At 64.8% G+C, this 9389-nt stretch overlaps 1 protein-coding gene across 3 annotated transcripts in view; it reads right to left on the bottom strand.

Annotated features, from left to right (window-relative positions):
• Positions 1-506: 506 nt before the first annotated feature.
• The window catches only part of LAMB3 (laminin subunit beta 3), a 28719-nt gene continuing 19836 nt past the window's right edge, over positions 507-9389 (bottom strand). For all 3 annotated transcript variants that reach the window (XM_037496725.2, XM_037496724.2, XM_054690337.1), the window contains 13 exons: positions 8653-8808; positions 8281-8477; positions 7864-7975; positions 7103-7481; positions 5955-6115; positions 5642-5862; positions 5254-5451; positions 4857-5001; positions 2743-2950; positions 2318-2459; positions 1829-2005; positions 1124-1277; positions 507-949 (listed from right to left, as the gene is read on the bottom strand). In XM_037496725.2, the coding sequence (XP_037352622.1) occupies positions 813-949; positions 1124-1277; positions 1829-2005; positions 2318-2459; positions 2743-2950; positions 4857-5001; positions 5254-5451; positions 5642-5862; positions 5955-6115; positions 7103-7481; positions 7864-7975; positions 8281-8477; positions 8653-8808 (2387 nt within the window). In that variant the 3' untranslated portion in view covers positions 507-812. The remainder of the gene's footprint in view (positions 950-1123; positions 1278-1828; positions 2006-2317; positions 2460-2742; positions 2951-4856; positions 5002-5253; positions 5452-5641; positions 5863-5954; positions 6116-7102; positions 7482-7863; positions 7976-8280; positions 8478-8652; positions 8809-9389) is intronic.

Raw genomic sequence — 9389 nt, 5'->3', positions numbered from 1 at the left:
GTCCTTGACCGCACATGATGGGCATGGCATGGAAGTGCGTTGGCTGTGACCGGGGACCTCGCCCGGTCTGATGAGTGAGGAGGGCTAATGGCAACAGGTGCTGGGTTCAGTGCGCGCACAGGCCTTGCTGGCCTCCCACACGCGCACGCACACATGCCCACTCACACGTGCACATGGACCCATCATGCAGAGCACGCATATGCACACATGTGCATTGCTCCCCAAGAGACAGCACCACTCCTAGGCCCCCGAGCCATGGCCAGGACACCCAGCTCGGAACCCCTACCTCCCCTCATCTGGGTCACTGTTCAGAGACAATGTGGCTTCTTTGGGCTCCTAAGACGCGCCCTGGGGAACATGGCCAGTCCCTGGGTTTTGGGTGGATGGCCAGCTCCCGGGAGCAGAGTGGGCAGCCCGCCTTTGTCCTCATGGCCCGAGCCCCAGGGGGCACTCCAGGACCCCAAGCAAGAGGCAGACAGAGGTATAGGCTGACTCCGAGGGGAGCTTCCAGGTTCTTTGCCAAAGATTTTTATTGGGGTTCCCTTCTGCCCATCCTCTTCAGCTGCATTTGTGCATACTCCAGCCTCAGCCTTCAGGAAGAAGTGGGGACGCTGGCTGGCCAGCGGCTCTTCCTCGTGAGGGCTCCAGCCACGGTGACCAGCCGCGCCAGGTCTGTCCCCCGCCCTGGCCGCTGCCCCAAGGCACAGTCAACAGCAGCCCGGAGTGTCCTCATGGTACAGGTCTGCCGGCAGGCAGCTCAGAACACTTGGGTCAGGCGCGGGTTGGCCCTTGTGGGCGGCAGCGCCGGTCGCTCACTTGCAGGAGGCGTAGTAGAGCACGCGCCCATGGATGTGGTCCCGGATCTGCTCCACGCGTCGCTCCAGTCCAGCCAGGTCCGCCGAGCGCAGCAGGATGGCCTGGCTGCCCTGCAGCAACTCCGCCTCCATGTCTGAGGGTACAGGGAGTGGGGGGCGGGGGCAGTGAGACCCCCCAAAGGCTCCTCAGCTCTCCCTACCTGCACCCTCCACTCCCCCAGGAACCTGGCCAGAAGACCTGGGATGTGGGGGTGGAGCGGCCCCCACTCCGGCACACACAGGGTCAGTGCCCAGCCAGAGCCCCTCACCTCTCATTCTGTCCATCATCTGCACAGTCTCCCCGAAGAGCTGCTCTGCCTCTGTCCTCACACTCAGGATGCGGCTGCCCTGCTCCCCCAGCATGGGTGTCCGACTCAGCCGCTCCTTCAGCTGAGTGTACTTGTGCCGGACGCTCGCAAAGCCCTGTGCAGGGAGGACACTCAGGGGCCCCTTTGCCGCTGTCCGGAGCCCGCAAGCCTTGGCTGCAGCACTGGGTTTTGACCAAAGCAATGGGCACGCCTCCTGCCTCCCCTGTGGGCTGGCCCTGCCTCTGCAAACCCTTGGCCACCCACTAGATCTCAGTCTGTTCCGTCTATTTCCCCCTTCCCTCTCCTGCCCTCCCCGCCCCCCTGCAACTATGCCACACTGTTCAGAACCAGCTCGGTGCCTGCCCACCCCAGAAGGGAACTCCTGAGAAGGGTTCTCTGGGCCCTTCTGACCGCGAGGGGCCCAGGCTAGGCAGGTTGAGTGCCGGTGCCACTGAGCCGCGAGGGGCAAGCTTGGGGCCGGTCCCAGGCCTGCTGTTGCAAGCTTCCCAGCACAGGACAGCCGTTGGACCAACTACAAGTCAGCAGAGCAGAATTCAGATGCCCAGCCAAGTTTGGGGTCATCCTGCTGGGGGTTCTGGGGTCATGGTCACCCTCAGTGCCCTCAAGCCAAGATTTCCCACAGTGCCGGCCGGGCCCCCTCTGTACCTCCTGGGCGCTTAGTGCCTGCTGGCTGGCATCCTCCGCCAGCTGCTGGGCCTGGGCAGCCTGTGTCTGCTGAAGCTTGGCCTGGCGGCTCAGCTCCTCCATCCGTGCCTGGAAGCCCCCCAGCTGCTCTATCATGCCAGTCACCAGCCTCTCCGCCGGCCCCAGTACCTGCCGGACCTGTGGGAGAGGGACGCTGGGTTCGCTGTGCCTTCCAGCTCTTTCTCCCCTCAGCAGGCAGCGAGAGAGCTCTAGGACACCCTGCCCCTGCCCCCCATGATCCTGGCTCCCTGCCTCCCTTCCCCAACCCAGCTGAGCCTCGTGCTGTAGCTTCTGCACTGACTACCTGGATGGAAAATCCAAGGTCAAGGTTCGGCCAAACTTGTCACCCCTATGAGCTCAGCCTCTGTCCAGGCCACCTCCTAGCAGCTTCTAGGGCTTGTGGCTGGACTCTCCGCTCATTCCCAAGAAGGGGAGGACCCTGCCCCTCACCTCAGCCACCCTCTCCTGCAGGAGCCGAAGATAGCGGCTGGTGCCCTGCATGGTGTCCTGGGCCTCCTGCAGTGCCCCGGCACCCCGCCGCAGGTCGTCCACCACACCATCCACCTGGCCCTCCACGGCATGGGCGCGGCTCCTGGGCAGAGCGGGAGTCAAGGAACGGGTGGGCTCAGTCCCACCACCCAGCACAGCCCAGCACAGGCAGGAGAAAGTCACTTTCCTGTTGGGACCCCCAGCAGACGTGAGGGACTCGGAAGCCCACAGGGCTTGCGAGGCTAACTGGACTCTGGCTGTCACGTCCCGCAGAGTGACCACAGCACCCCCCACCAACTCCCCTTCACCCCCCGACCCCAGGACCCAGAGCTGCTTCTGCCCCAGCAGTGTGGAGGTCCCGGCAGGAGCAGGTGGCCCAGGCATACCGGGCCTGCTCCGCCTCGGCCTGCAGCTTGCGTGCCCGGGCGATGTCCTGCTTGGTCTGTGACAGCACCAGGTCCACGTTGGGGAGTCTGGCTGCAATGGCCTGCACCTCACTCATCTTCCGCAGGACCGTGGCAGAGTCCGTGGGCAGCCACAGGGCCAGCACCGCCTCGCTCACCTCCTGGATTGAGGTCGCATCCGTAGCAGGGTCTGCAGGACAGCACCTGTGAGTCTGGGGTGCCCAGCCTGGCTGAGCAGCACCTGTGGGGCATAGGCTCTGGCCTCTGCCCAGGGCTGCCTGCCCTCATGGCCACGGGCCCGAGCTCTGTGTGTTGTCGGAGGCCGTGGAGGAGGGCTGTGGGCACAGCTGCAGGCACAGCCGCAGGTACAGCCGCATGTCTGGAGCCACAGCAAGCGGAAGGGTGGAGGAGGGAGGTGGTGCCAGACAGCTGGCCCTGAATTAACTTCCGCACACATGGGCTTGGCTGGGGGCTGCAGGGGCTGGCACTGAGGGCCCTTCCACACTCCCCTCTGCTACCAGAGAGCTCACTTCCCAAAGCAGGGCCAGAGGGTCCTATGCTTGCTCAATGCCTCCTCCTCCTCAGAGCCACCAGCTCTGCCTCCCCTCTGCCAGCTCTCCTCCCTGGCATTGACTGCTACCTGTTGCCCAGCAGTTTGGGCATGTCCCTGCAGCTTTCACAAGACTTCCTGGAGCCCACAACCTTCTTCTGACCCAGAGTGCTACTCTTAGAGTGAGGCTCAAGATGCACTTGCCCCAGAAAGTCTCCCACGTAGGCACTCCAGGTGAGCACTCCCAGGTAAGCATTGTCATGTGAGCACTCCCAGGTGGGCACTCCCAGGTGAGCATTGTCATGTGAGCACTCCCAGGTGAGCACTCCCAGGTGGGACTCCAGGTGAGCACTCCCAGGTAAGCACTCCAGGTGAGCACTCCCAGGTGAGTACTCCCAAGTGAGTACTCCCAGGTGGGCACTCCCAGGTGGGCACTCCAGGTGAGCACTCCCAGGTGAGCATTGTCATGTGAGCACTCCCAGGTTAGCACTCCCAGGTGGGCACTCTGAGATGAGCACTCCAGGTGGGCACTCCCAGGTGAGCACTCCAGGTGATCACTCTCAGGTGAGCATGCCCAGGTGAGCACTCCAGGTGGGCACTCCCAGGTGCCCACACTCCTCACTCTGGCCCTTCCTTTATTCTGCCTGCATCACCGGGCTGCACTACGGGCTCAGTCTGCGTCGGCTCCGTGGCCCTACTCACAGCACAGTGTGTGGGGAGATGGAACTGAGGCCTAACCAGGCCCCAAAGCATGAGGTCTGCAGGACAGACAGGCAGGGGCATGACGGGTGAGCACAGGTGGAAATGGCCACCAGATGAGGAGTGTATGACCAGTCGTGCGGGGCAGGAAGGCTTTCTGGAGATGGGGTTCCAGAGGGTTCTGAGAGACAGGTGGGGAGATGGGGCAGGAGGGCCAATCCAGGGAAGTAAACACATGCAAAGCAAGGAGGTAAGAGAGTGTGCGTGAGCATGTGCAAGTGCATGCAGGAGCAGAGGGTGAGCAAGGAGAAAAGCAGCTGCCCATGTGCCAGGGTGGCCGTTGTGCCTGGATCTCCACCGCCCCAGGCCAGGTGGGCCCCAGCTGTTTGGACCTCCAGGCCGCATGGGGCATCCATGTCTGGAAGTGTGCCGGGGCCGACATAGCCCGCGGGACAGTTGCCCTGACCTCCCGAGTGGCTGGTCCAGGGACACCACCAATGATGCCCACAGGTGACTGCAGCACCCACAGGGCGGTGGAGTCCACTCTGAGGGCAGCAGTGGGGAGGGACCACCAGACTGGGTGCCAGGAACAGCCTCTTGAGGGAGTAGGGCCAGAGCAGCAGCCTGGAGTGGGACTGGGCAGGCGTCCGAGGCGGGCAGCCAGCTCAAGCAGGGGCCAGAGGGCATGGCAGGGAATGGGGGTTCATTTCAGGGACAAGGGAAGGGCTTAAAGGGAGCAGGCTGTGCTCCTGGGCACAGATAGGTCAGTAGGGAGCCCAGTGGGGATCCAGGCGAGTGGAGGGGTGCAGGGTCGGGGAAGGGGACCGTGACAGCGGTGGTGGCTCACCCATGAGGAAGTCCCGAACCTGCTGGATGAGGAGTCGTGAGCGCCTGATGTCCTCCTCCATGCGGGAGCGGCTGGTGCTCACCTGCGTCTCCAGGCGCTGGGCATCAGCCTGGACCTTGGAGGCGGCCTCTTCAGTGGCCCTGACCTGCCCACAGACTGCTGGTCAGCAGCTGCCAGGGCTCTGCAGGCTGCCCCCAGCCCCAGGGGAGTATTTTTCAGTGACCCACTCTGGCCCCAGAACCTGATCAGGTAAAAATCCCAACGCCGGCCCCAAGGCCACCTTCAGGCCTGTGGGCCTGGGCCAGCCCCCTGCTGCCTCTGGCCCCTGCTCCCTGACTGGAAGGTGGGGCGTCCGGGCCTCCCCTCCGCCCCTCCCAGTGCCAGCCCTGGCACCTACCATTAGCCGGGTCTGCTGGAGCTGGGAGCTGAAGCCCTGCAGCTGCTCGGCCACCTGCCCAGCCGTTCGGAAGGCGCCCCCCGCCCTAGGGAGCGCTCCCCTGCAGTGGGGGCCACAGGTCGTGCCGTTGTCTCGGGGACACAGCTCTCCTGGGCATGCTCCTGGGGTGCAGGCCGTCTGCCTGGAGCCCCCACAGAGCTGAGGAGAGATGGAGCATCAGAGGGCACCGCGACTCTTCACCAACCACTCCCAGCCCACACCACAAACCGACAGCCAGAGCTGGTGTCCTTGGCAACCAGGGCGCCTGTGAGAATCCGAGGCCAGACCTGGCCCAGGTCAATGGCAGAGGGGGCGGCTAGGCCACAGGAGGGGCTCGGGCTGCACTCACCCTATTGATGGTGGGTGTCAGGTCTGGCAAGGCAGCCAGCTTCAGTCTCAGGGCTGAGAGCTGGGGGCCAATGGCTCCTCCCGCGCTTCCCGCCTGCCGCCCTAGCGCCTCGGCCTCCCGGCGGCTGTCCCTGAGGCGCAGCAACAGGTGGGTACTGTCGGAGGCCTGCCGCTCGGCCTGGGCCGAGCGCTGGTAGGCTGCGGTCAGCACGCGCAGGGCCCCTGCGGGAAAGCAGAGGGGGCGGGAGGCATTGCACCTGAGGCCCAGGGCAGGACATGGAGGGGCAAGCAGCCTGACCAAGCCCGATCCCCACCTGTAGGGTCAGCGCTGCTGATCCTCTCGAACTGTTCCCGCTTGGTCTGATACAGGACCAGCAAGTGGTTGAAGCTCCTATCCAGATTCTCCAGGTCCCCTGGGAGGGACAAGGTCTCCTCCTCCAGGGGCAGGTCCAGCTGCAGGCCCTGGAGGGTCCGCCTGAGATGGGAGGAGGGCTTTCAGTGGAGACAGAAGGGGCACCCCAAAGCCAGCCAGGCCTTGGAGAAAACGAACTGAGTCAGGGAAAGCAGAGGCTTCAGCAGAGCAGAGCAGAGCAGAGACCACACAGCTGGGGAGCCCCTCTGTGCCCCTGCTGGACAAGACATGGGCCCTCTATCCCCCTGCCGGACAGGGCACAGCCTCTCCATCCCCCTGCTGGACAGGGCATGGCCTCTCAGTCCCCCCACTGGACAAAGCTCAGCCCTCAGCCCCCAAAGGTGGATACATAAACTCCTCCCTTCACTGTGTGACCCTCACATCACAGCCCCTGTTCCCTGCCTCACCAGCTGCCTCCATGACAGGCCTCTCCTGTCCCCTCCTGCCGGCCACAGGCTGGCTTCAGCCAGGACCTGCACCTGCAGGCTCCTGAGTATCCCTTCTTCATCCACACTTGCCCCCTGAGTGCCCACTGCTGCTGTCTCCACCGACTGCCCGGACCCCCGGCCTGTGAGCTCTCAGGGACTCCCTGCCCGGTGCTTTTCCCTATAGTCTGGCCCCACTTCTGGCTGTGGAGCCCCAGGCGAGCACACCAGCTGAAGGCTGTGACTCGACACACCCTCTGGAGACAAGTTGCACCTCTGGGTGGCCGGGGGCACCCACAGCCAGCAGGAGCCCAGGGAAGGCAAACAGATGACAATCTTTCAGAACCACACCCAGTGATTGGCGGTCCCACAGGCAGGAGGGGTGTGGGTGGTCCCACTCCCAGGCCAAGGCCAGTTCTTCGTAGAGTCCCTGCCTCTGGGGGGACCAAGTGCGACTACCCCGGGGCAGACCCAGGCACCTTAAAGGCCCAGGCTGGGCCCTGCCTGTGCTCCAGCAGGTTGGCCCCGCGAGACTGTCCTGTCACCTTGGGCCCGAGCCCTCCCAGGCTTTGCGGGAGCTGCTGGCGGCCCTCGTGCCACTTCTGAGCGCGGGCGGCGGGCACACCTGATGGAGTGGACTGCGTTGGCCACCTGGGCCACCTCCTGCTCTGTGGCGGCGGCATTGCTGAGAACTGCCTGGATCTGCTCCATCTTGCTTTTGGCGTCCAGGATCCTCGAGGCCAGGTCACGGGCGGCCAGGCCTGAATCGAGCCCCAGGCTGGCGGTGACGTTGCGTAGGCCACTGAGGCGCCGGGCCTGGGCCCGCAGGTCAGCATCGTAGGTCTGGAAGCAGGGGTGGCAGGCCACACACACTGGGAAGCGGTCACAGAGGCCACGCTGGCACTGGTCACAGCGGGGCCCAGTCAGGCCCGGACGGCAGAGGCAGCGGCCCGAGGCCTTGTCACAGCCCGGGCCCTCGGTGCCCCGGAAGTCGCAGTCACAGGCTAGGGTGAGAGTTGCGGGCAGGGCAGTCAGGGCAGGTGTCCGGGCCTGAGAGGCAGGGAGGCCAGCTCGAGGGGCCCTGCTGTGGGACTGTGGTGGCCATCCCAGCTGGGAGAGGCCGCGTGACAGCCTGAGCTCCACACTGCGCCGGGCAGGGTCAGGCCCCCATGGCCCAGGCTGTGGGAGTCCCAGAGCTCAGGGCTGGGTGAGGGAATGGGGCCTGCGGCGGGCAGAGCTGGAACTGCACTGGGTCTGCTGCCCCTGGACGTGCCCTCCTGGGCCTGCCCACCCAGGGTGTGGGGGGCAAGGGGTAGCCACCCTGGCAATCCTGGGCCCAGTGCGGGATGTCCTCTGCCCACAACCTGGGGCCCCGGTGATACGCACCTCGACAGCCCACAGCCACGTCTCCGTATGTCCGATCGGGACACTGGTGCACGGCTGCAGCGCTGCATGTCCGGCCATTGAACCCCTCCCGGCAGGGACACTGCCCTGTGAACTGGAGGGGCGAGTGGTGTGAGGACACCATATTTCGGCCCCTGTGGTGGCTGCATCCAGCCTCTGACCAGCAGGCAGCCCTGGGCCCATTGCAGAATGGGGGCCCCCAGAACAGGGGCTCCCCCAAAACCAGCCCGAAGTCAAGACTCAGAGAGGCCCAGCAGCAGGGCCAAAAGCTCAGAGCCACCAAGGGGAGACACTGGTGCCCCTGAAGGGAGGGGCCGCAGGTGACAGCCTGGTTTGGAAAAGGCCCAGGAACACAGCATGGAGGGAGACAGGCCAGAGGGGACCAGACCCTACGCTTACCTGGTGGCACTGGGGGCTGAGGGAGTTCTGGGGGTCACAGGCACATGGCTCGCAGCCCTGGCCGCTGGCCAGCTTCCAGTGGTGTGGGGCGCACTGGTCACACTTGGGGCCCACCACATGTGGCAGACACTGGCATTGGCCGCTCTCCTCATCACAGGGCAGCTCCCGCCGGGATCCCAGGACACTGCAATCACAGCCTGCGGGAGGCAGCGGGCTGAGCCCAGGGGCTGCCCACGCCCCCCACGGATGGGCACCAGGGAGGGGAGGGGCCCGGGTAAGAGCCAGGAAAAGGCTGCCCGCCTTCCACCCGCTCACCCGCTGCTGCCCACTCACCCGCCACCCCCCTACCCGCCGCCCTGCGGCCCCACTCACGGTGGCAGCCCTGTGGGTTGGCATGGGTGAGGCCGGTGAAGCCTGCCTTGCACAGGTCACAGCGCTCCCCCTGCACGTGCTCCTTGCACACACACTGCCCAGTCAGTGGGTCGCAGGGTGCCCCGGGCACCGCCCCGTCGGGATCACACTCACAGGCTGGACATGTGGCAGCCACCACGAGGAACGAAGAGAAGCAGAAGTGTAAGGGCTGGTTCCGGAAGGCAACCCACCTTTGCCCCCAGCTGCTGCCCAGGCCCAGCCTCCAGCCTGCCAGGTGGGCACTGTAGGCACTCGGATGGCAGTGGGGAACATTGGAACCCTGCCACAGGGTCCGACCTTGGGGAGGGCCCTAGGAAGGTACAGGTCTTCTCTGGGGACCCCCGTTGTCCAGCGGGAGTGTGTGTGTGTGTGTGTGTGTGTGTGTGTGTGTGTGAGGACCCTCCAGACTGAGCTCTCTGACCCTGAGCTGCCAGGAAGGCTCCAACCCTGGCAACCCAGAACTGGAATAAGGCTTTGGAAAGCAAATGAATGAATGAGAACACATGATGCTTATTATGGCAGCGCGCGGGTCTTTGCGGGGGAGTCTGGTAGTGTTTTTGTGACCAGGAAGCTGCCGTAAGAACTGGATGCTCGCTTCTGGCCACCAGGCTGCAGTAAGTGTGGTCTCATTGTGCTCCAGCCTCACTTTCCAAGAACGAAGGGAAGCAGGGGTGCAGGGACCCCAACGGGGCAGGCCC

The sequence above is a fragment of the Talpa occidentalis genome, unplaced genomic scaffold, assembly GCF_014898055.3.
Source record: "Talpa occidentalis isolate TD23 unplaced genomic scaffold, MPIMG_talOcc4v2.1 talOcc4.8, whole genome shotgun sequence".
In the NCBI taxonomy this organism is placed as follows: Eukaryota; Metazoa; Chordata; class Mammalia; order Eulipotyphla; family Talpidae; genus Talpa; species Talpa occidentalis.
The sequence above is the reverse complement of the archived record's forward strand: the minus strand, read 5'-3'. Positions and strand labels throughout refer to the sequence as shown.